This window comes from Gopherus flavomarginatus, chromosome 6, assembly GCF_025201925.1.
Source record: "Gopherus flavomarginatus isolate rGopFla2 chromosome 6, rGopFla2.mat.asm, whole genome shotgun sequence".
In the NCBI taxonomy this organism is placed as follows: domain Eukaryota; kingdom Metazoa; phylum Chordata; order Testudines; family Testudinidae; genus Gopherus; species Gopherus flavomarginatus.
In genome coordinates this window covers 136,361,760-136,387,866 of record NC_066622.1, presented here as the reverse complement: position 1 = coordinate 136,387,866, position 26,107 = coordinate 136,361,760, and the positions used below count along the sequence as shown (strand labels likewise).

Below are 26,107 nucleotides of genomic sequence, written 5' to 3'. Positions count from 1 at the left end.
TGGTTTTCCACACACAAAAAACTTTGCTTTTTAATCATTTTGATCAAACGTTATCCAAACTGTTGGTGAAAGTGTTAATCTTTTTGATATTTTCAATAAAAACATCAAGCATTTTTTTTTTAAAGTGCATCTTTGGCACACAAGCCCCCCTCCTCCGAACAGCAACCCAGTGAAGTCCAATGCCAGGGTTTTTTTGCGAAATATGTTGGTGTTGGATAAAGCGCCATTTTTCAGGGGGAAAAGACGCCTTGTTTCAAAAAACTGTGAGGCATTTTACTAATACCTAATGTCTAATTCTTTGATGAGAAGAGGCAGAGTTGAAATGCTGAAGGTATTCTGTAGATAATAGGATCCTTTAAAAGTCTTCCTTTTGGATGGTCTGAAAAATAAAGACCCAACACAACCCCAAAACCTTGGCTGAAAACAAAATATAACGTCAAAACACTGACTTCTTGTTTCTACTAAATTTTTATTTATCGACAAAGACATCTAAATTATACACTGAATTTTACAACATGACCAAATATTGCAAATACCCCTTTTGAGCAAATTCAAAAAATGGAACAAACTATAGAGCGTGGATGGGCCAGATTATATGCTGAAATAAGACAGAATTGGACAGCCTAGTCTGTGTGCTTTCCAGGGGAAGAAAATGCATCTTCGAATATGGTTTGTAGGCGCCCTAGCCCAGTGAGGTGTGATCCTGAATGAGGCTAGTGGGTGCTATTATCATACAAATATATTTAATAACGAAAGCACAGTGATCCCGTGCAATAAGAAAGAATACAAAAATCTCGAATGTGCGCAGAACATAGTTGGAAAATGGGTAAAAAGGAGAACTTAGTATGTCTCGAGCCAGTGTTATCCCAGAATTATTGATGTTCCACCCAGAGCTTTAACCATTACACCCTCTTTCCCCTTCTAAGAACCCAGACAGAGCTAGCAGAAGGCTCTCTAATCTATCAGACAAAGGCATTAGCAGGAGTCAACGGCTGGAAGTTGAAGCTGGACAAATTCAAACAGGAAATAAGATGCATGTTTTTAGAAGTGAGGGTAATTAACCATTGGAACAGCCTTCTAAGGTATGTGGTGGATTCTTTGTCACCTGGAGTCCTTAAATCAAGGTTTGATGTCTTTGTAAAAGAGAGATTCAACTTCAATCACAAGCCATTGAGCTAGATGTAGAAATTACTGGGTGGGATTTAATGGTCTCTGTTATACAGGAGGTCAGACTAGATGATCATAATGGGCCCTTCTAGCCTTGAAATCTACGAAGCTATGAAATCTATGAATAAGCTCCACCCATGTCAATGAGACAGTTTGTTTCCATAGAAACTTCCTTAAAAGGGGAAAAAGCAGACGCAATCAGAAGGACAAAACCTAAACACCATAACTGGCATAAATTGAATGTGACCCTGGCGGGTGCAATGGAGATTTTTTTTTTCAACGATGGCAGGTGTTCCAGATGGTTGTAACCAGTCTGATACTTTGTGTTTAGACAGGTGGTGTTGAGAGAGGAGAGAAGCTTTGCTTAGCTGATCAGGGTTGAATGGACTGTAAATATATTAAAATAAGAGATGGCAGGTGAATTGTGTCTCAAGTACTTTTTAATTCCCATCCGGGGGATGCATGGAGGCTTGTTTACCACAAAGGGAAAGTTTATGGTCATCAGTATGGGATGGTCATCAGTATGGGATGCTCTACTTAAGTTCCCCTACACACATGGAAATAAAACTCTGGTAGTGCCTCACACTATCACATTGTCTCCATTATTGCCTGAACGGATTGATTACTTGTGTCTCCTGGATTTTAGCAGGGAGCATTGTGTGAATAGATGCCCACACCAAAGATGCAAACAAGTCTCTCTACATGCAGGCATATAGCTATTGATCCAGCAAGCCATTTCTGGACTCAGTGACCAATAAAGTCAATTTCCCCTTCAACGTTGGGACAAGAAAAATTTAAAAAAAAATACAATTTCCAAGTGCATATATGTCTGACTATGGAAAAAACAGAAAATCTTTTCAAATGCAAACAGTTCATTGCGACGCACATTATCAACTGCTTCTTAGCTGCAAAGAAACGCGTCAATATAGTTTGCCTGCTTGTTAAAGACGTGATTAAAGAGAAGGGAAGAGCCTAACTCAAGGCTCTTTTAAAGTGGCCGGGAGCTAAGGTCACAGGAGCATGGGTTTCTTTTAAAACTGTTGACGTTTAGGGGTCCGGAAGCATTTCAGAAACACTACACTTTCAATGCAGCAAAGGTGACGTGTTTCAAGCCTGGGAGCCCATATTCTGAAGCTTTGCATTTAGCCTCTTAAACAGCACAACCTCGCTCTTTGGAAGAGAGCTGCGATTGTTTACAGGGGGCGGATGCATTAACAACAAAGCAAAGGTGACCTTTCAGACACATGCTGCGAGGCGTTACTCCAAACATGTGCTGCAAAGATTCCTGGGGTTCCGGATAAGGTACTGCAGCTGGAGGTGAGAGTTACTGAGCAAGCTGATTTTAAACAGCTCTGCCTGCGTGTCTTATGCTGCTGTCTTGCTCATTCTGCACGAAGCTGTAACCATGTCCCCTTGCGTATTTAGCTATCGCTTAGGAATTCACCTGAGCCTGTTTTATTCCCCAGTCTTTTGGTTTTTAAACTGGGGCTAGATCACTTCAATCGTCACACCATTCTCCTGGGTTTGGAGACAGATGTACTCTGGCTCTCCAGAAAGCAGGATCACCAGGGTACAGGCAGGGCAACCTTTTCCCACACTGCCCGCCAAGCCGTCTCCTAGCGATGAGAGGGCAGGGCATGGCTGTGGTCATTCTTTGGCCTTTATGCTCAGCAAGCAATGCTGCCAATCAGGATAGTGGATTTTTAAAAAACAACAATCTGTAAATCTGCATGCTAGAAACTAGCTGGACTGAGAGCCAGCAGATGCTTTTTGCATTGGACACAACTGCTTTCAGATGACAGTGACTCTTAGTCCCTGTCAACTTGGGCTGGATTTGAACTGGGGACCTAGAAATGACAAGCACCGCCCCCCTCCCCGACACATCCATTTGGACTGAAGTTGTAGGATTTGTCAGCCAAGGGAAAACGAATTATCATCTTGGGAAGCAGGAAGGAAAATCTTGCCCTATCTGCCATTATTCCAATCCCTAAACATACAAGGGAGTAATTCTATACTGGGAGATTCTTTCCAACCGTGGCCGTTTCATGGCTCCAGCCTCATGATGCCTAGGATCAGAAAGCTATCCCCACCACAAAGCCATTGTAGATTTTTATCCCACAAGCCCCAGTGCACCTCCTGAACTGAACGATTTTAGAGAAGGCAGAAAATACACTGTGTGTTCAAAAAAGAAAAAAGTGGGAGCAGTTTTACCTTGTTCTAGGAACTGAAACATGGAATTATCTGAGCTTTGCTGCACAGTTACCTCGATGGCCAGGGTTTGTGGAATACTAAGCTTACCCTCAAAAATATAACCGCCCGTCCTTGCACTCAACATGGGTAACCGCATATATGCCAGCGTGAGGTGGCCTGCGTTTTACTTTAGCTGGAGGAAAAGCTACCCTCACTCCTTGCCTTCAAACTGTCAAGAGCTTGGGTTATACATACATGCTCCTCTCCCGCTTCTAGGGAGGGGTGCGGCGTCACTGCTGTGTCTGGTTAAGATGAAGGTCCTTTTTAGGGCTACCGGGCGCAGGGAATGACATGAGAATTCTACCCACCTTCCACGAAATGACATAACGAGCCACACTAGCTACCGAAACAACACCTGATTTGTCACTGGGGAAAAGCTTTGACTGCCATCTGAGAATGGCCAGGATGACTGTGGAACCAGTGGGGGCAGGGCATGCTGTGAACGTCTTGGTGACTACAAAGCACAACCTTCCGGCCCACTGGAATTCTCTAACCTGAATCACAAGCTTCCTGTTGTTTAAAATCACATTTCTAATCAGCTGAGTGTGGAGACAGTTAATACTATTTATACAGAGGGGGGGCAAGTACAATTCCTTTATTGGGAAAAATAACTGTACTAAGGAGCAGGTAAAGATCCGATCCCAGCAGCGGGTTTAACTGTTGTTGTTCCCTTTTTTTAACAGCTGTAGCTGTGCACAGATGGAAAAAACATTTGGTCAGAAAGCAGCAAATTAGCGCTTCCAGGATAGAATTCAGCTTCCACAGCTCCTCCAGTTCTATGCAGCTCAGGGGAGGGGTCATTTCTTCTTTGCATTGACATTTTTGCAGACCCAGTTCATGCCGTCCTTCGGACAAAAGGTGGACACAGAGAAAGGCACGTTAGTTAAGGAAGGGGATATGGACTCCTCAAGCTGTCATTTGGAAAACATATTTGTATCACTCTCTCCCCTACTTCCCCACAATGTGACATGTAAATTGCAAATGCCCCTTTGTTCAGTGGCTCCTGTCGCAGAGCGGTTATGGTCAGAAAAGGGACTTAGTAAAACAAGGGTTGTCTTCTCATTCCACCGCTGTGTCCACGTCCTCGGCAGTAGGACTGACTTGTCATTAAAAGATCGAGGCTCAATTCCAGGTTCTGCTATGGACTACTGAAGCCCTGGGCAAGTCACTCAGTCTTCCTGTATGTCAATTTCAGAGGATGCTGGCCCTAAAGTTAGGATGCTAACTTGGGATTCGGGGTCAATAACCTGCTAGGCCACAGACTTCCTGTCTCGTTGTGCCTCAAATTCCATCTGTACAATGGTATAACAGCCCTGCTCTGCCTCACGGGGGTGTTGGGAGGAGAAATACAGTAAGGACTGTAAGGCATTCAGATGCACCTGTGATGGGGGCCATATAAGTACCTTAAATAGACAGACTTCCCCATCTATGATGATAACACTCCTCTACCACACAGGGCAGTTGGGCATCCTAATTGCCCGTAAAACAAGTTGGGATTTGTGAAGAGAATGTTCCAGCAAAGAGATCATCATTTTACCTGCTCGTGCGGCTGCCCTAAAAGCCCTGCAGAGCTGACCCAATAAGGAGAACGTGAGCTGGATTCTCGTCAGCCATGTGCACCCTCTAAACTGCCCCCTAGAGTCCAAGGCAGAGTCTTTAGTTAGTATGAAAGATGATGTTCAAAGCAGGAGGAAGTCAGCTGGATTTTCAAGTCTGAGGTTTGAAAATCCACCTTTGGACTTGTAAAGTGGGCAGATAGGATCGGGGGCAGCAGAGAGAGGACAGGGAGCCCCAGTGGGTCATTCGTAGAGTCACTTGGCTGACTATTACTACACCTTTAAAGTCGTTAGACCTTAACAATATTTGAGCAGCCTGCTAGTAACTTTCTGCTCTGTACAGTGGCAGTGTTGTATGTCGTTTCCTGCTCTCTTATTTCTCAGGCCAGCACAGAGTGGGAGTAATAGGTTAAGAGCTTGATCTTCCCAAGAGTGTTGTTAAGAGAGACGAGATGGGAGAGAGAATAGCTTTTAATTTACTCGACCAACTTCTGTTGGTAACAGAGAGAAGCTTTTGAAGTTACACAGAGCTCTTCTTCAGGGCTGTGTAAGCTTCAAAAGCTTGTCTCTCTCACCAACAGAAGTTGGTCCAGTAAAAGATACCACGTCACCACCTTGTCTCTCCAATAGCCTAGGACTGACATGGCGACAACTATGCTGCATACTACAGTGGAAGAGTGTTGTTGGCACATCACAGCAGTCCCTTTTAGTGAAGAAAAGAAATGCATACATTGGTTCTGAACAGAGTCCTGTCTAGCTCTTAGCCGGAAGGATAGTGGCCACGCAGAAGGTGTTAAAGAGGACACTGAATCCTCAGGGCTTAATCAGAAGCACAGAGGATCTCAGTTTGAAAACAGAAATTTATCCTGGTAGCTGTCCCCTTGGGTACTTCTTATCAGAAGAGATCCAGTGGTTTTCTAAACTGACCCTTGTTGCAGTTTTAAATGATAAAACCAACCCAGTGGTGTATCAATTTAAATGGGATATACACAGACAAAGGCCTAATTCTAATAATGGGTCTAACCTCAGGGAGGGTCACTTTCTTTATTTTTATTTAGTATTGCAGCAGAGATCAGTGTGTGCAACAAATTGTCAGAAATCCTCTGACCAAATGGGAAAAGTCCAGAGTAGATTCATTTAAAGGCCCAGTAGCTTTGTGTTTTCCCTTCAGTAACAATGTATAACCTATGTGTAAAACATGTAATGCTTTAAGCAATCAATAGAGTGGGTTAAAGCGCATCACTTTAGAGAGAGAGATTCTCGAGGTACATGAGGCCATAGGTTTACAATGGAGCTAGAACGAGATATGTTGAAGCCCTCAGCTTGGTTGCGTTCTTTAGAAATCTGCATGATTGCTTGCAAAGGGTAAAAAATGCTCCCAGAATGATTTCAGTTTCCGCAGCGTCTTAAGCAATAATCACATTTGCACACATCATGGCATACAAGGCAAGCAGAGCCCCTCATTCATTTTGAATGTAGGTTTACTTGCTGAACCAGAACAGCTGAGACAGCTTAAAGTAATAAATATCAGCTGACACCCTTTGCTATTCAGCACAGTAATCCCATAAACAATACATCACTGCAAAACAACAACCGCGCATCCTATCTCCCAGCTAATCTGACCAGAACCTGAATTTACAGTGATTAAAACTCAGCCTGGTGCCATTAGGGAGCTCAGGGAAGGGAAACCAGCCCACTGGAGCACCAGAAAGGCGAGGGTCATAAAGCGAGTTTATGATGGGATTTACCATGGCTGGGAGCCTAAGCTGCATCAACCATGTAACGAGGGCAGAAGAATGACAAAGCACTCTGAGATGAAGGGTGAACTCCAAGGGGTCTGAAATCCAAACCTGGCTCACCTAACTTTTACAGCAGGATTTATGGAACGAGTTAATTTTAATATCTAATTAGTTCACTGGGGGCGTGGGGGAGATTAACATGACCCAGTAGGAAAAGATGTTTGCTATATCAGAGGCATGAATAACATACTCTTATCTGCAAGCACTAAAGATAGCTCAAATGTTTCTAATGCAACTTTATTGTGCCTGGCATCCTTCCTACACAGGGTACCCCAGCATGCTTTGCAGAGAGGTAAATACAATGGAAGGGAAGAGAAAAATATAGATATGGACAACACATTGTCAGCAAAGGTTTGAAATGGGAAGGAGAGTTGCTATGGTGGAGAAACCCAGGGAGGCTGTTTCAGATGGGAGGCCGTGCACTGGAGAAGGCTCTTGCACGAAGTATGGAGGAAGTAGAGTGGGGGAAGAAAAATGGTAGGTATGAAAGACAGAACCAAGTTCATAGAGGATTTAAAAACAAGAAGAGCAATTTTTCTTCTCTCCCTCGTCCTATATTTTCTTGCCTGTACGTATTTGAAATTGACTCTTTATGAAAAGTACCTCATTCCTACAATAACAATTAAACCCTTGTTTGTGCTTTATGTATTTCAGCCACAATAACTAACTTTACACTCTTCTGAAGCAGTGTGCTTTGGCATTAGCAGTTATTCTAAGGATGAACATGAATACAGTAGTAATATTCCCTTCCCAAGCAGGTATTAAATCTAACGCCATAAAGGGAGAGAGAGTTAGAATTCTTTGGATTTTACAGCTAGTAAACATCAGTAAAAAAGATGCTAAACAATGAACCGAGGGAAAAAGTCCATGCACCTTATCGAATAAATCCCCTCGACCCACAGAGCCCTGGCTACAAATTCATGTCAGCTAAAGCCCTGGAGAAACAACACTGCAAAGCATCTCATGGAACAATAGTGACGAGGCTACTTTCCACGTATGGGCAATGTCTCTTGTGCATGGCAGTCAATGAGGAGGATTCCTGACAGGGTAATTGGGGGTACTACAGGGTTATTGCCAGTAAATGCCCCTAGCTTTTCTTTTCTGGAAAGCTGGATTCAAATCCTGAATTTTGGTCACAAGAATTAATGAGACTGATGGCCACGCACACAGAGTATGTCTACACTGCAATCAGAGAACATAAGAACTGCCATTCTGGGTCAGACCAATGGTCCATCTAGCCCAGTATCCTGGCCAATCCCAGGTGCTTCAGAGGGAATGAACAGAACAGGCAATCATCGAGTGATCCTGTCATCCACTCCCAGCTTCTGGCACTCAGACTACGGATACCCAGAGCATGGGGTTGCATCTCTTCCCCATCTTGGCTAATAGCCATTGATGGACCTATCCTCCAGGAACTTATCTAGTTCTCTTTTGAACCCTGCTATAGTTTTGGCCTCAAAACATCGCCTGGCAACGAGTTCCACAGGTTGACTGTGCGTTGTGTGAGGAAGTACTTCCTTGTGTTTGTTTTAAACCTATTCATTTCATTGGGTGACCCCGGTCCTTGTGTTACATGAACGAGTAAATAACACTTCCTTATTCATTGTCTCCACACCATTCATGAATTATTAGACCTCTATGACTGTCGTATCCCCCCCCAGTCGTCTCTTTTCCAAGCTGAACAGTCCCAGTCCTGCTAATCTCTCCTCCTCTGGAAGCTGTTCCATCCCCATATTCATTTTTGTTGTCCTTCTCTGAATCTTTTCCAGTTCTAATACAGAGGTGTGACAGCAGCTATAGCTTGAACTAGCTATCTCCGATAACAGCAGCGGGCAGCTGCATGGGTTAGTCACTTGAGCACAAAGGTTCTGCGTGCACTGGTAGGGCCTGTGCTGCCATGGCTTCACGGCTATTACTGGAGCTAGCGAGATCAAAACTAGCTTGGCCATGCTGCAGATGCTGCAGACACCCCTCTGACTGCAGTGTAGACATACACTAAAGCACCACGCAATGTGGCATGACTGGCAGTCTCTCTACTCAGGACGGACCGGACATTGGAATAGTAGCAGGCCAAAGGTGAGCTGTGTTGGCAGATTTGGAGAGGGTTGCTGCAGGCTGGGATTGGCTGACTGCACTCGACTTGTTTTAAACCCCATGCCAGCAGCTCCTTAGCTACAAGAGCAAAGTAATAAAAGACTTCAAATACAAGTGAACAAGTCCCTTCCGCCCCCTAGGAACCTCCTGATGTCTGCTCCGATGTGATAAACCAGAGATCAGGCACAGCCACAAACTTCTGACCCCTAATCATGACCTTAAGGGCAGTGAGGCTTAATCCCGTCAGGTAAACCTGGGTCTGCCATAATCAGTTGGGTCAGGGGAGTTCAAAATTCGCCATCTTGGATGTTTTCAGCATATTCCTTAGTTCAAATGTTACTTTCTTCTCTGTCCACGCTGCTAAGATCCTGCCCCAGTACCTAAGATTTCCAGGCTGCTGCTTCTATCATCATGCTATAAGTGGCTACACATTTTTTGCCTAGATGTAAATTTCTTTTTAGACGCTGTCATCTTGTATTCCTGACACAGTTCTGACAATTCTCTCCCTGCTCCCTCATTAAACATCACAAGGCTCTCTGCTCCTAGCTCCGCTGTTCCTGCAATCCCTGTCTTTGTCCACCCTGGTAGAGCTACTGTTATCCGAATGGGATTTTAATGCAATTTAAAAGTGCAGGGGGCTAACCTGCGGGGGTTCCCTCTAACCCAGTCACCTTTATTCACGGCTTTCCAAGGAAGCTGCTGTGACCTTTCTCAAGTCCCAAAAGGTTAATGTTAAAGGACAAGATGACAACGCAGATTCCCTTCTTAATTAACATTTTTATTAATGAACCTATTTCAAATAATAGTTAAATTCTCTAAATTTATATCGTTCTATTAACCATAATCTAATCTCATTAACCTTGAAATCCCCAGTCTTAACTACCCAATTCGATACACCGTGGTGCTATCAACTAAACTAATTAAATGACCTTCAAACTGGTTCCCCTTCGGTTATTGTCATCATTTATCCTTGCTCACCGTTCTTCCTTGGGGCCGTCACCAAACCTTCCCTATGAACTCAGTTCCTGCACATACTCATTCCCGAGAAACCCCTCTTATCAAAATCCATTGGTATCGTCTCTCAGGTCTAACTGGGTGCTATGCTCCATTGACAGCAATGGCAGCAGGGTTGTTCTCTTGGTTTCATTCTAAATACCTCATGCTTTTTGGCTTCCAGCATCTTCATTTATTTTTCTGTCACTAAACTCAACATTCTCTGAGAAGTTCTCAGAGTAGTGCACAGGGATCTGAACTATAGCTCCCTGTACGACAGCGTTGTGCAGAGATGCTGTAGCATGAACCTCATGCGTTTGTCTTAATCCCAGCTCCTTAAATGTGTTGTTCTTTCCCCCTCCCCATATTTTGAGGGGTGGCCTGCCTCTGTGGTTTCATGGGACAAACCCCAAAGGACACGAGGCTAAGGCAGGATAAATACTACTCCTTAAGTTGAGCCAACTGAGATATAAAAACTTTGCTCTAGTTGTATTTCCAGAAAGGTTGTCTTGTTCAAAAGGCCAAAGTGAGAGCCTCTTGCTGTCTGGTTTGATGATGTTTGTGTCACCATCGAGGTGAAGTGCTGTCTGCCTATCTAGATATCTATCTGAGGTACTTATGTGGCCTCCATCATTGCAGCATCTGAGCATCTCATGTTCTTTAATGGATTTCTCCTCACAACACCCCTCTGAGGCAGGGCAGGGCTGTTATTCCCATTGTACAGAGGGGAAACTGAGGCATAGAGAGACTAAGGGATTTGCCAACGTCACACAGAAAGTTTGGAGTGAAGCAGGAACTTGAACCTAGGTCTCCCAAGCTCTAGGCAAGTGCCTTAAACGTAAGACCATCCATCCTCTCGGAGCTCATTGGGAATGGGGATGGCTATTCACTCTACAAGCTCTAGGGCAGGTTATGACTTGCCCACCCTTCCACTGGATGATCACGGCTGTAATAAGCTGCCATCTCTGACAGTACCAGAAGATGGGGGTGACAAAGTGAGACATTATCTGGCACACATCTAAATGCATTGCACTTAGTTTAGGGTGATGAACAAAACATTTAAGTCTGCAGATACTTAATGACTTGGCCCCTGCCCTCTGCTATCTGGACAAGCACAGGAGAGGATTTTACTTCCACATACTAGGTTGTTTTAGACTTTACTAGATACACACAGGTGCACTGCACACATCTGAAGGCACAATAAGAAGCAGCAGACAATAGGAAAGCAGCCAGGCACGTCTAGAAAGACTTGGATCAGCTGGGGAGAAAAACATTTTTCAGCTAATAGAGGTAAAGCTGATAATCTCATTTTTCAGCATTTAATTCTTCCACACCCAATTGTGTTTACAGTTGTTGGGCCAACACAGCTCCCTCCTGGAGAAATGAGTAGGAGCAACAAAGTGGGTGAGAGCCTGGGGTGGGCAGGTAGGCAGAGGGAAGAGGTGACGGGGGATGCATGTAAACATTTGAAATATAAACTTGTGTTCCTTTTTGCTTTATTTCTTCAAGAGTATTTCATGGTTCAATAATAGCCATTGTGGGGCAAAAATTAATTAGGAGACAGCAAGTCCCAGTCACCTACCGAGCTAGTATAACGTTATCATACCCTCTAACAGCACCACTTCAAAATAAAGATTGCAAGGCTGAAATATTTCACCAGCTTGGCTGCAAATGCAGCCAAGTTTATGTCTAGGCTAAATAAACAAAAGCTCTTACAAGGCCGCTGTCCGGTATATTTAGGCCTACACTTTGGGGTCTGTAAAGACAGATTTTTTTTTTTAATTCGAAGGAAAAGAGTTGGGTTGGAATGTAAACATTCTCCTGCAGTGGTTGCAACCCAAATATTCAAGTATTATCCTAATGCAAGAAAGCGTGAAACTGACTAAACTTAAGTCCCATCTACATTACAAAAAATTACCATGTTGTAGGATCTGGTTACTATGTGGTAGCACCTGACAAAGTTAAAAACACATTTCAGTCTTGATTCAGGAACGTGGCTCAGCCTACAGAGTTTTAGCCACGTCAGGTGCTACCATCATAAGCAGGTCCCACCATTGGGTAGTTCTTTTGTGCTGTAGGCTGGACCAAAGTGAAACTGACCAACCTCTCTCCACTGTCTGAGCTGAGGCAAAACCCAGCATCAGTGGAAGTAAATTCGATTTTGAAAGTTTTGCGCAGTAGTAATCTAAGGGGTTAACAGCACAGATAAGACAACTTGTTTCATGAAATGGTTAACCTGACAGCATCTCTTTAAAATAAATAAATGCCTTCCTGTAACTTGATTAAGATATTCTGTCTTCTGACCAGTTCTTGTGATCACTAGCCTCCTTCAAAAGACCACACAGCTCCTCCTCAGTTAGTAAGGTATGTTGGCACAACAAGCCCTCGCTACCACCTCACCTGCACGCCTTCTCCTGTGAGGGCTGAACAAGACTGGATCTGCCAGATTCTGTCACGGATGGTGTGTAGATTCAGTCCCTCAGCAATCTCCGAAGCAGGGGCAGCCGTAAGCAAATCTTGCTTGTTAGCAAATATAAGTACAGGGACTCCACTGAGCTTTTCTTCATCCAAGAGCTCGGCCAGCTCCTATATCATTTAAAAAGGGGGTTGTGGGGGGGAGTGAGAGAAGCCTTTAACCGCCAGAGGTTGATCATGTCTCTAATTAGAATTATATTTAGAGCAAATGTTGGAAGTGAATGCTCCAGTGAAACCTAGATCCCATTACAAAAAAGCAAGAGTGTATACAATCATCTGTGCTCAAGGTTCAGAAGCAAGTTCTTTCAATTACAGGTTACATGAGTCTTTAGCTTAGTTTGAAATTAACAGTTGTCTTAAAGGCTACAACTCTGCATTTTGTCAATCCCTGCTCTCTGGATACTAACACAAAATACAGCCAAAACCTTGTCAATGGAGTTATTGCCTGACTCATCCTTGAAATCAGGTGGTTCTATCTCTAATATATTTGAACCTCTGTGATGATACTGGTAACAAGCTTGGATTTTTGTTCTAAGTTTTATGAACTGTAACTCATAAAAGAGAATCTTGTTTCTGAAACAAAAACCTCCCTCCCACAAGGAAGCTATGTTACCTACTGAAGGAATGCTGAAAGCCAGGCTGGACAATAGGTTTTATTGGCCAGACTTTAGTTTCACTTGCACGACAGGTTGCAGGGTATTTTGCAAAACGTGCTCATTGGGGAGTAGATGGCTCAGGAGGGTGGGAACTAAGCCTTTTACCTATGTGTCCCGGCCCAATTCACTGTAGATCCACAGTGATCAAAAGACCTTAACGTCTGATGATTGTGCAATGGCCTAGTATGAAATGAGAGGGCAGCTTCGTGTCACTTCTTAACTAACAAATGTCCATGTGACAAGCCCAACACAGCTGGCACTAACTGGCACCCCATATGGCAGTCTTTGTAGAGAAGCCAAGAACTGAAAGGGTATGGAATTTAGCAAGTCTGAACTGCTAGAGATTGTCTTTGTTTGGGGATGCGGGAAAAAGATCTTGCACTGCTGTGCAAGAATGAGTTGCATCACAGATCAGATTCTAGGCCAACAAAGCAATCTGCTTACATTTTGAAAACCAGGATAAAACAGAATTGAGTTACAAAACTTTTCAAAAGGTTTCTGATTAGACCTTAGAGACAGTCAAGTCAGTATTTACAAATTTAAGTGGAAATCATAAGAACATGATTCCTTGTGGTCTTGTTTTGGCAAGATTCAGAAGGACCTGAAAAGGTTTAGGCTTTAAACATTTGGTTCCATTTTTTCTGGTAGAGGTGAACAAAGGGTAGCCCCTTCATCAAATTAATAGACAGTTAATAATTTGTGCTGATGCTGAAAGGAAAATCCCACTTGAAATGCAAATTTCCACACACAAACAATAACAAATATATTCCTAACTTCTATAAGAAAAGGGCGTTAAGGAACCTTACTTCAGAGAGAATTGAACATAAGTTACTTACCTGACCTGTTTCTTCAAACCTTTTTCTATCGGCGCTGTCAATGACGTAGATCTACAAGGGAAACAGGCGAAGGAAGACACTGAAGGATGTAGTAGCCTGTGTAAAACTGAATTGAATCCAGTTCCCAATAGCAATCCTTATAATTTACACAGGCACAAACATTTATGTAAAGTGCTGTGCAAACGTTAACTACCCCTCCCCATACCCCAGAAGGTAGGCAACTATCCCTATTTTACAAATGGGGGAGAAAGGGGTTGTGACTGGTCAAGGTCAGAGAGGGGGTTGCTGGCAGGCCTGGGATCAGATGCTCAGTACAGTAAATCAGGCTGCCTCCCAGTAGGAATGTGTCCAGATAACACGGTTAGTAGTGGTTTGACATAGAAGAAATGGACTGAATTGGTCATGGAGATTGAATTGCCTTCCAGGGCAGGGCTAAGGCCATTGGACAGGGGGCAGCGTGAGGGGAGCTTGCACTTCTACTGCTTATGCTCTCCCTGTTTGTTTTATGGAGAGGTCTGTCAGTTCGGCATCTTTCACCAGCACTGAATTAGTTAGTTTCCTTCCTTGGTAGCCTAAGAACTTGGTTTTGAACCCTTTGGGGGTAAACGTAAAGGAGCATAACCTGAGGAAGAGGTTTTAGCTCCACACAGTCTTTCAGGCTCTTTGAAGTTCTTGCTAGATATGCATTTAGTAAAGCCAGCTGCTCTCATCTCTCTGAACTATGCCCCTGGTTCATCGCTAATGTGGTTGAAACAGTTCAGTTGTATAAAACAATAGACAGGCCTAAATAAGTGTGATGTCTTACTGTTTGCATATAATGTAACACAGGAAGGATTACACGGACCAAAAATCAACCTTATCTGTTACAGTCTTGGCCTTCACAACATCCTCTGGCAAGGAGTTCCACAGATTGACTGTATGTTGTGTGAAGAAATACTGCCTTGTGTTTGTTTTAAACATGCTGCTTATTAATTTCATTTGGTGACCCCTAGTTCTTGTATTATGAGGAGGAGTAAATAACACTTCCTTGTTCACTTTCTCCACATCAGTCACGATTGTATAGACCTCTATCATATCCCCCTTAAATTATCTCTTTTCCAAGATGAACAATCCCAATCTTATTAATCTCTCCTCATATGAAAGCTGATCCATACCCCTAAACATTTTTGTTTCCCTTTTCTGTACCTTTTCCAATTCCAATATATCTTTTTTGAGATGGGGCGACCACATCTGCATGAAGTATTCAAGATGTGGGCATACCAGGGATTTATATAGAGGCAATATGAGATTTTCTGTCTTATTATCTATCCCTTTCTTAATGATTCCCAACATTCTGTTTGCTTTTTTGACTGGGAAAGGCTGGAGTTAGTATGGACTTAATATACTGTGAGGAAAACTGGTATGCTTGCCAAGGGAAGAGGTAACTGGTGACCTCATGCATTTTTTCTCTACTTACTCTGGTTTCATGATTCTTACAAGTCAGAGCTGATGCACATTGGTGGAGGACAGCATATACATAGGAAGCTTGCAATGCCACTGCCCATACTATATTGGTCCATGCTCAGTGAGTAACCTGAGGGATCTAGTGTCATTTCAACATCTTTCCTAAGCACTAAACGATATAATAAATAGCTACAAATAAATAGTTAAAAATAAATAAATAACTATAATAAATAGCTATTTAAAATGTCATTAAGTGCTTTCCTCAGTGAGGATGCCATATCTTATCTACTGTTGGCAAACTTGTTTAATTATACAACAAGGAGTATCAATGGCTGCCACCCTGAAACGCTAGCTGTTTAGCTACCACACACAGGAACACTATGTAATTGTTTAGGACAGGAAGTGAGGACACCATCTCCTGCCAAAAGTGGGATAGTTATGGGACAGAACATAATTCTCCAAACTGAAATTTGATCAGGGCACTGAGGCTGACACCTCTGCTCTTGTCATGAGATGTGTGGTGACGATGACTGGTCAGGTCCTGAGCCTCACATCTCACCTGAAAGATGAACTCTCCATCACCATCTCATGCTGTTGGGGCATTAGTTCAGCACTCACAAGGAGTGCCCCTAACACTCACCGATCCTTTCTCCAGCAGCCACTGGGTTTTCTCTGGGGGTCTCCTATTGGCACTTAACTTGCGAGATCTGACTATATTACAGTTTGAGGTGACAGGGCTTCAGGCAATCCCCCAGTGCACAGCACAACGCCAACCAGCTCAGCACATGTAGAGTGCCTACTTCCAAAGCAGAAAGCCACATGAGAAATCACTGCAGGTGTGTGTCTGAATATGCAATCATCCAAACAGACGCACCTTATTAGACAGGGTTAAGCTTCCAAATATCACAGGTGTGTAGAGCTGGAGTATCTCCCATTCAAACACATCTGCACTGATTTGAATGTGCAATCACTTCATGGTTTTCAAACATTTTTGGAGGGTCCTCTCTCTTTGTGCAATGCAGTCCTGAATGGAGCCGAAGCAGGAGTCTTGGGACAGTACCTTATCTTGGCCCCAGAGTCCCTGCATTGCAAAGCCCATCTGAACTGGTTACTGGAGGGCTAGCATGGGCTCTGTGGCACAACTCCAGTTTAAATTATCTTTGTAAATGTTGTGCCAGAGTGGACACAGCGTGAGAAATACTCACTTGCATTTCAGGTGCTTTCTAAAAAAAAAATGGGCCAATGTCAAGTCTGGTGTAAATGGGTTGTAATTTCCATGCAAATGGTGGTGGAAATGGGTCAGGAAGCGACTGCTACCAGCTGCTGTACAACTCCCACCTTCCCATCCACCAGTGCTACAACTGGTCCTTCTTCTTCGAGTGATTGCTCACATCCATTCCAGTTAGGTGTGCGCGCCGCGCGTGCACGTTCGTCGGAAACTTTTTACCCTAGCAACTCCAGTGGGCCGGCAGGTCGCCCCCTGGAGTGGCGCCGCCATGGCGCCCAATATATATCCCTGCCGGCCCACCCGCTCCTCAGTTCCTTCTTACCGCCGTGTCGGTCGTTGGAACTGTGGAGCGCGGCATAGCTGTCCTCCACGTCCCTAGCTCTCCTTGTTCTCTATCGTTATCTCTATTGTAGTTGTTAGTTAGATTGTTAAGTAGATAGTAGTAGTTAACTGATAAGTAGCTGTAAATAGTTTTTCGCCGGGGGCTTAGCCCTTCCCGGCACCCGGCACCGGGCTCATGCCTGGTTCGCCGGGCTTCAAGCAGTGTGCGGCCTGCAAGAAGCCTATGCCCACGAGCGACCCCCACGACGCGTGCCTGAAGTGCCTGGGGGAATCGCATAGATCCGACAAGTGCCGCATCTGCAAGGCTTTTAAGCCAAGGACTAAGAAGGAGAGGGATCAAAGGCTCCGGACTCTCCTCCTGGAGGCGGCACTTGACCCGGCGGCTTCGCAGGCCGTGATGTCGGCGCCGGCACCGGATCGCACCGGCACCGAGAAGACTCCCCGGCACCGACCTTCTCCGGCACCGGGGACAGAGCCTAGGCCGTCGAAGTCCACTACTCCGGCCAGGCACACCCGAGTGGAGCGCCCGGCCTCAGTATCGGCCGCGGCGCCGCCGGCACCGTCGACTCCGGGCCCGGCGGGTCCGTCGAGTCCGGTGCCGCCAAGCTCCCCCATGACATCTGGGGTTGAGATAGTGGTGCCATCTACACCAGAGGCCTTCGCCTCGGCACGGGACCTCATAGCCCTGACCGAGCCCACGCAGCTACCACCCCCGGTACCTCCGGTGCGGGTTGTGTCCAGAGGCAAGCCTATGATGTCGGCACCGTCCCGGGACTCTCGTTCTCGCTCCAGGTCCCGACGTCAAGGTCACTCCAGATCCCGCCGCCGCTCGCAGTCCCGGCACCGCTCCCCTCAGCGGTACCGGTCGCACTCGCGGCACCGGTCGACACCGAGACGATCGCGGTCGGACTCCAGCCGCCGTTACCGGCACCGCGAGTCCAGGAGCCGATCCAGACGTTCGCCGCACCGGTCGACCTCCCGGCGCCGAGCTGGTGGCAGGTCCCGGTCCCGGTCGACCTCCCGGTACCGAACCGGTGGCAGGTCCCGATCCCGGCACCGAAGCGACACCCGGTACCGATCCAGATCCCGGCACCGTGGCAGAACTCGGTCCCGCTCCCGGCACCGTTACGACTCCCGGCACCGGTCCCCGGCACCGAGACGATCGCCCGTGCCGGCCCGCGCGGACCGTTACCATCCAGGGTCCGCTCCGCCATGGCCCTCGAGGCAGCCGTCGGTGTCTTCGCTGGCGGACAGTGGCTACGCGCTGGGCACCGACCGGCAGGCGGCGCTGTTCAGCGAGCCTCCACAGCAGGACGCAGCCCCACAGCAATGGGGTTTCTGGACACCCTGGGCGTATCATCAGGCCCAGGGCCCCCAACAGCTCCCTGCTAGACCGCCGACTGCAGAGCGCAGGGCACCTGAGGCCTCGTTGTCTCGCCCCCCTCCCTCCCCGGATGGGGAGGAAGGATCCAAGCAACAGGACCCCACGTTGGCTCCTGAGGCAGAGGCGAGGGCCGAGGGAGACCCCCCTTTGGACACCCTCTTGCCAGGGGTCTCCTCATCTTCTTCCCCTGACGAAGCGGTGGCTGGGACCTCCTCCAACAGCCCCCCCCCGCTGGACCTCAGGGCGCACCAGGACCTCCTCCGGCGAGTAGCCCAAAACCTGAGTCTACAAGCCGAGGAGGTCTCGGAGGTGGAGGACCCTATTGTCACCATCCTCTCCGCAGACGCTCCCACCAGGGTCGCCCTGCCGTTCATACGGACCATCCAGGCCAACGCCAACACCATCTGGCAGTCTCCGGCCTCCATTCCTCCCACGGCGAAGGGCGTCGAGAGGAAGTACATGGCTCCTTCTAAGGGCTACGAGTACCTCCACGTACACCCGACTCCGTGTTCCCTGGTGGTCCAATCTGTCAATGATAAGGAGCGTCATGGCCAGGAGGCTCCAGCCCCCAAATCCAGGGAGGCTAGGCGGATGGACCTCCTCGGCCGTAAGGTGTACTCGGCGGGAGCGCTGCAACTCAGGGTCTCCAACCAACAGGCCCTGTTAAGTAGATATGCCTTTAACTCCTGGGTGGCAGCAGACAAATTCAAGGAGCTGTTGCCACAAGACGCTCGTCAGGAGTTTGCGGCCATCTTAGAGGAAGGCAAGAGGGTCGCACGCACGTCCTTGCAAGCCTCTCTGGACGCTGCGGATTCGGCTGCCCGTACCCTCGCGTCGGGTGTAACGATGCGTCGCCTCTCCTGGCTGCAGGTTTCCGGCCTTCCGCCGGAGCTCCAGCACACAATACAGGACCTTCCTTTTGAAGGCCAAGGGCTGTTTTCGGATAAGACAGACCCTAGACTAAAGAATCTAAAAGACAACCGCGTCATCATGAGGTCACTGGGGATGCACACTCCAGTGACGCAGCGCAGACCCTTCCGGCCGCAGCAACAGCAACAACAGCGAAGGCCGTATCTCCAGTTCCGCCAGCGGCAGGACCTTAACAGGCGCCGCGGCAGGAACGGAAGGCGCAGGCATTCGGGGAACCAGGGGGGCCAAAACCAAGGCTCCTCTAAGCCCCCGCCTGGTCCCAAGCCTTCATTTTGAAGGTGCGCCCGAGGGCGCAGTAACAGTTTCCCCATTGGATCCTTTCCCCCCGTTTTCCAACCGCCTTTCTTTTTTCCTCCCGGCCTGGTCCCTCATAACATCAGACCGCTGGGTTTTACGCACGGTGCAGTCGGGATACCGCCTGCAGTTTGTTTCATTTCCTCCTCCCCGCCCCCCTTCCTCGTCCCTCTTCAGGGACCCCTCTCACGAGCAATTCCTTCGGCAGGAGGTGCAGACGCTCCTCCGCAAAGGGGCTATAGAGGCGGTACCGGAGAACGAGAAAGGCAAGGGGTTTTATTCCCGCTACTTTCTGATCCCCAAGGCCAAGGGAGGCCTCAGGCCCATCCTCGACCTGCGAGAGCTCAACAAGTACCTGGTGAAGTTGAAGTTCCGCATGGTTTCCTTGGGGACCATTATCCCATCCCTGGATCCGGGAGACTGGTACGCCGCCCTCGACATGCAGGACGCGTATTTCCACATTGCTATCTGGCCACCCCACAGACGTTTCCTTCGCTTCCTTGTGGGGTCTCTGCATTACCAATTTGCAGTCCTCCCATTTGGTTTGTCCACGGCCCCGAGAGTGTTTACCAAATGCATGGCAGTTGTTGTGGCGCAGCTTCGGCGCAGTCGGATCCACGTGTTCCCGTATCTAGACGATTGGTTGATTCGGGGCACGTCGGAACAACAAGTCTGCAACCATGTCCGTGTGATCACCGACATGTTCGCCACCCTGGGCCTCTTGGTGAACACAGACAAGTCCACCCTGGCCCCCACACAAAGGGTGGAATTCATCGGGGCCGTCCTGGACGCCACTGTGGGCAGGGCCTTGCTGCCATTGCAGCGGTTCCAGGCCTTGTCGGCAATCGTGAAACGACTACAGACAGCCCCCCTGACGTCAGTGAGGACGTGTCTAACCCTGTTAGGCCACATGGCGGCCTGTACTTTCGTGACCAATTACGCTCGGCTCCGCATGAGGCCGCTCCAGTTGTGGCTCATCAGTCATTACAGGCCGACAAGACAGCCACTAGATATGTTAATCACGATCCCCCAGAGGGTCTTAGATTCTCTCGGTTGGTGGCTGGACCAGTCAGTATTGTGTGCGGGTCTCCCCTTCCACCCATCTCAGCCCTCGGTGTCCCTAACAACAGATGCCTCCGATCTCGGCTGGGGGGCCCACGCAGGGACCCTGAGGACGCAGGGCCTGTGGTCCCAGGAGGAGGTGGGGCTACACATCAACATGCGGGAGTTGAGAGCGGTCCGTCTTGCTTGTCAAACGTTCTGTCATCAGCTCCAGGGTCGTTGTGTCGCGGTGTTCACCGACAACACGACGACCATGTATTATATCAACAAGCAGGGCGGCACCAGATCCTCCTCCCTGTGCCACGAGGCGATACGACTCTGGGACTTTTGTGTAGCCCACTCCATTCACCTCATGGCTTCCTTCCTCCCCGGAGTACGGAACACGCTGGCGGATCGATTGAGCAGATCCTTCCTGTCACACGAGTGGTCCCTTCGCCCGGACGTCGCCCTCTCCATCTTCCGGAGGTGGGGTTATCCCCGGGTGGACCTCTTCGCGGCCAAGGGGAACAGGAAGTGCCAAGCGTTCTGCTCCTTTCAGGGCAGGGAACCCGGGTCGATAGCGGATGCCTTCCTCATCCAGTGGTCGACCCACCTGTACTATGCATTTCCCCCATTCCCGTTGGTCCACAGGGTCCTTCTGAAGGTGCGCAGGGACAGGGCTCATGTGATCATGGTAGCCCCGGCGTGGCCCAGACAGCACTGGTACCCCATGCTGCTGGACCTGGCCATAGCCGACCCAGTTCCCCTGCCCCTTCATCCGGACCTGATTACCCAGGAGCACGGGACCCTCTGTCACCCGGACCTGCAGTCGCTGCACCTAGCGGCATGGCTCCTGCGTGGCTGACTGGCTCTGAGCTGCGCTGTTCCACGCCGGTGAGGGAGGTGCTCTTGGGCAGCAGAAAGCCGTCTACAAGGGCGACATATTTGGCCAAATGGAAGCGATTCTCCTATTGGTGCGTAGAGAGAAATCTCCGCCCTATGGAAGTTTCAGTAGCCAACATCTTAGACTACATTTGGTCCCTCAAAGGGCAAGGTCTGGCCATATCGTCGTTACGAGTCCACCTAGCGGCTATCTCCACCTTTCACCCGGGTGCGGATGGTCACTCTGTTTTTTCCCACCCGACGGTGTCTAGATTCCTTAAGGGGCTGGAACGTTTATACCCTAACGTCCGTCCCCCTGCTCCAACCTGGGATCTTAACCTGGTGTTGTCCCGACTCATGGGGCCCCCCTTTGAGCCGTTAGCTACTTGCTCCCTGCTTTACCTCTCTTGGAAGACGGCCTTTCTAGTAGCTATCACCTCAGCTAGACGGGTGTCGGAACTCCGGGCTCTTGTGGTAGACCCCCCATATACGGTCTTCCACAAGGACAAGGTGCAGCTGAGACCACACCCTGCTTTTCTCCCCAAGGTGGTCTCAGCCTTCCACGTCAACCAAGAGATATTCCTCCCGGTTTTTTTCCCGAAACCTCACTCCTCAGGCAGGGAGCAGCAGCTCCACTCGCTTGATGTCCGTAGGGCTCTCGCGTTCTACGTGGAGAGGACCAAGCCCTTCCGCAAATCCCCCCAGCTTTTCGTGGCAGTAGCGGACCGCATGAAAGGGCTTCCTATCTCCTCCCAGAGGCTATCCTCTTGGGTAACGTCCTGCATCAGGACCTGCTATGACTTGGCCCACGTCCCTACGGGCCGTGTGACTGCGCATTCTACCAGGGCGCAGGCGTCGTCGCTGGCTTTCCTCGCCCGTGTGCCCATCCAGGAGATCTGTCGGGCAGCGACCTGGTCATCGGTCCACACCTTTGCTTCCCACTACGCCCTGGTCCAGCAGTCTAGAGAGGATGCGGCCTTCGGATCGGCTGTGCTCCATGCCGCGACTTCTCACTCCGACCCCACCGCCTAGGTATGGCTTGGGATTCACCTAACTGGAATGGATGTGAGCAATCACTCGAAGAAGAAAAGACGGTTACTCACCTTTGTAACTGTTGTTCTTCGAGATGTGTTGCTCACATCCATTCCACACCCGCCCTCCTTCCCCACTGTCGGAGTCGCCGGCAAGAAGGAACTGAGGAGCGGGTGGGCCGGCAGGGATATATATTGGGCGCCATGGCGGCGCCACTCCAGGGGGCGACCTGCCGGCCCACTGGAGTTGCTAGGGTAAAAAGTTTCCGACGAACGTGCACGCGCGGCGCGCACACCTAACTGGAATGGATGTGAGCAACACATCTCGAAGAACAACAGTTACAAAGGTGAGTAACCGTCTTTTTTCCTCACTTCCCATTTTCTTACTCCTACAAAACAGGGTTTTCCAGTTGTATTGAGTAGGCTGGGGGAGAGATGAGGGGTTCTTTCTGCTCCTCCAGGCTTAGAATGATCCTTTATTTTCCCATCTCTCCTCCCTTGCAGTAAATGCAGTGGGAACGTGGTGGTTTAATTGCTGCTACAAGCTTGGCAAGGGAGAACTGGGAATCACACGGCCTGCAATATACCCATGGAGACTCAGTAGCTATCTTCACAATGCGCAGACTTGAAGTGTCTGCTGTAGCAGTTAAAGGCTCCCGGGCTGCTGCTTTGCAGTGCTGACTTTTGCCTGCTTGCATAGTGCTTAGCACCATAGATAATCCCTGACAGAGCAGTCATGATCATTTTATACCCACCCTATGTTTTGTGCCTTGATTGCCTATACAGGAGCTCACTGACTAAGTTGGCTCTGCTGTTTTTGAAAGCCTGTAATGGAGAAAAGACCTCCCCCTCTTCAGCCTTGCACTGGCCAGTCTCTCTCTCACAGCTCCCTCCTTGTAAAGTCTCACCCTTCTGCTTTGGGAAGGCAAGTGACGCAGGCTTTGTTGTAATGGCTGGCTCCTAAAACATGGTACTCTCCTTCCCAGTACAGCTCCTCAGCCCATCCCTCCCTGCATTCAGCAATTAAAGTCACTCTACTCCGAGATGTCTTTTTATGTCAACCTTGGCCCCCTCTCTGTAGGCCCATCCTCTACCCCTGCTATAATGATGCTGAGTAGCCTAGCTATTTAGTATCTGTTGTGCATTTTATTGTGCAGTGCCTTGATGAAAGGCAGCATGTTTAGTGATTAGAGCATGGCATGCTACAGGAGATTAGGAGCCTATTCCTGGCTCTGATATCGACTTTTAATTATTATTTTGTATTGTGGTAGCCCCACTCCTAGGAGCTGCAGTCATTGACCAAGACCTCACTGTGCTAGCTGCTGTGTAAACATAGAAGAAGCAAGTCCCAAAGAGCTTATAATCTAAGTAATGTAAGACTTTCTATGTGGTCACAGGCAAGTCACATTCCATCTATGCCTCAGTTTCTCCCATCTGTAAAATGATGTGATAGCAACGACTTACTGTTCAGGTGAGCTTAGCTGGTTGGGGGTGTGGGTTAGAGCTTAGGCTCTGCTTTAACTCAGCCTGGAACTCACCCACTTTGCAAGTGAGGATGCAGGCTAAGTCACTCAAGTGCTGACAGCTCTCCAGTCCCTTTCCACAAATCCCCAGCCCAGAGGACAGACAAGTTCTCTCGCGATTGACAGAACCAATTGGGAAAGAATCCTAAGGCGTCTCAACACAGAATCATGGGACATACTCCCAGGCATACACAGATGAATGCAGAAACAATGAGGATACAGTAATGTGGTTCGAGCTCTGCAGTGGGGATGCTCACACCCAGGCAAGGCTAACCCAGGTGCTTACACCTGGGTGCCAATCACCTGGACAACTGTGCAGTGTAGACATAGCCTCAGTGATCAAAGCACTGGGTTTGGATTTCCTAAACTTACTGGCACCACAGGTGCTGTTGTTGGCTGAGTCATCAGCTTTTAAACCTTTTATAGGGGTTAACTTGAGTGCCATACAGCTAGGCAGTGTCTGTCAGATGCTACCTCAAGATCAAAGGCCCTTGCTGATCTGTACAGACGCTACAGAATCAGTAGAACTTTTGATAAGAGTGGGGGATTTGCCAATATTCCTCCTCTTCCCCTGCTGTGCAGGGTTGTGTGTGCCAGCTAGCTGCCACTCTGCCCTCAGAAGTGGCTGCATTTTGTGTATATTCTGCACAGTGCTCTAGGATGAAATGTGTCCCCTCCTGTAACTGTAAAGGCCCTACATTATAATTAAGCATTTAGTTAAGGTTTTCATGTTTAGAGCTTTACAAACATTAACCTTGAAATAGGTATGGAAGGATAATCTAGTAATGAAAGATAGGGTTCTCTTCCTGCCTCTCTTCCACAGACTGCTCTGGCTGACCTTGGGCAAGTCATTTAACTGTTCTGTGCCTCTGTTTCCCCATCTGTAAAAGGAGGATAATACTGAACCTACCTCACTATTTGTAGCTTAATTCATTAGTACCTGTAAAAAGCCTTAAGATTCTCCAGTGGACACTGCTACAGATGTGCAAAGTATATGTTAACATGCCATTAATACCTGAGGGACTTGTAATTGAGCATGTATAGGAGTGATAAGCACAATGTGCTGGAAAAGTCAAAAATAAATTTGAAACATTTCTGCTGATTCCACCATTTCCCACCATGTATCCAGTCTTGCCAATGGGTTCGGAATGATTAATGTTATGCCAACAATGGTGTTACTCAGAATTAGGGCGTTTAGCGCTGCCTGTCTTTCTGCCTGAGACCTTGGAAAGCCATTGCATTAACAAGCACTCAGCTGTGGCCAATACTTACAAGAACATCAGTGTTTTCAAAATAGTTCCTCCAGTACGGCCTGATCTTCCTCTGTCCACCAATGTCCCACACGTTCAGCTTAAAACCTTGAGACTGTACACTTTTAATGTTAAAGCCCTGTAATGAGCATAAGTAAAACCACACACTGTGTTAACCTGAAACTCACGATCATATTCATCAGAGCGCACCATTAGCAGCTTATATATCACATTACTGAAAAGCATGGCAAGATACGGCCGTGTTGCTGTTCAGATGAATCAGCTGTGGGAGAGGTGAAGAGGAAAGAGAACAGCAACCTTGCATATGTTCCTGGATCAAGGGCTGACACTGTCATGGCTACAGAGACATATGTTGCTGTTAATGTCTTTGGAGTGCTCAGAAGGGTGGATACAGCAAGAGGTGAGAGAGAGATGCTGATAAGGAAAAAAACAGAGGGCACTGTGAGAAGCAGGCCTGAGCCTGTGAAAACTGAGCACACAGTACAGTCTAACCCAAAGCCAGAGGACTAAGCTTCATTTGACACAACACTAGTGCTCAACTCAAAAGAACAGCTGCATATCGGAAGGGTCCGTTTCATCAACTAAAGCTCCAACTGAAAGGGTGTTCAACTGGAAAAACAGGATGTGGTGTGGCCTGGCAACGTGCTGCCACATGACCCAGGGGATCAGAGCTTGGAATCTGAGCGTGGGCTTTTGCGCTGGGGTGCCGGGGGATGGGAATGCTGTGAGGCAGTGCACTCTGCTTCTAGGGGAGGGGGAGAGATGAGCACCTTGTATAGCTCTCTAGCAGCCTCCTCTGGTCAAGTCAGGAGTGGTGCTGATGGCATTTTGGACTGGAGGGACACAATTGCCCCAATGGGGAGCGCTGAAGCGGGGCAGTAAAAGGCAACAACTCGGGATGACATGAATTGT

The 26,107-nt window shown here is 47.9% G+C and overlaps 1 protein-coding gene across 3 annotated transcripts in view; it reads right to left on the bottom strand.

Annotated features, from left to right (window-relative positions):
* Positions 1-26,107, bottom strand: part of ARL3 (ADP ribosylation factor like GTPase 3) — a 40,568-nt gene that overhangs the window by 593 nt on the left and 13,868 nt on the right. Inside the window, exons 3-6 of one of the 3 annotated variants that reach the window (XR_007775030.1) lie at positions 25,197-25,313; positions 13,827-13,877; positions 12,260-12,445; positions 284-379 (exon numbers count right to left, since the gene is read on the bottom strand). Coding sequence is in view for 2 of the 3 variants with exons in the window: in XM_050958247.1 (XP_050814204.1) it covers positions 4,215-4,262; positions 12,260-12,445; positions 13,827-13,877; positions 25,197-25,313 (402 nt within the window). In the remaining variant the exon portion in view is untranslated. Of the gene's footprint in view, positions 1-49; positions 380-449; positions 4,263-12,259; positions 12,446-13,826; positions 13,878-25,196; positions 25,314-26,107 lie in introns of those variants that run through there. The other 2 variants (XM_050958249.1, XM_050958247.1) reach the window with 2 other exon arrangements.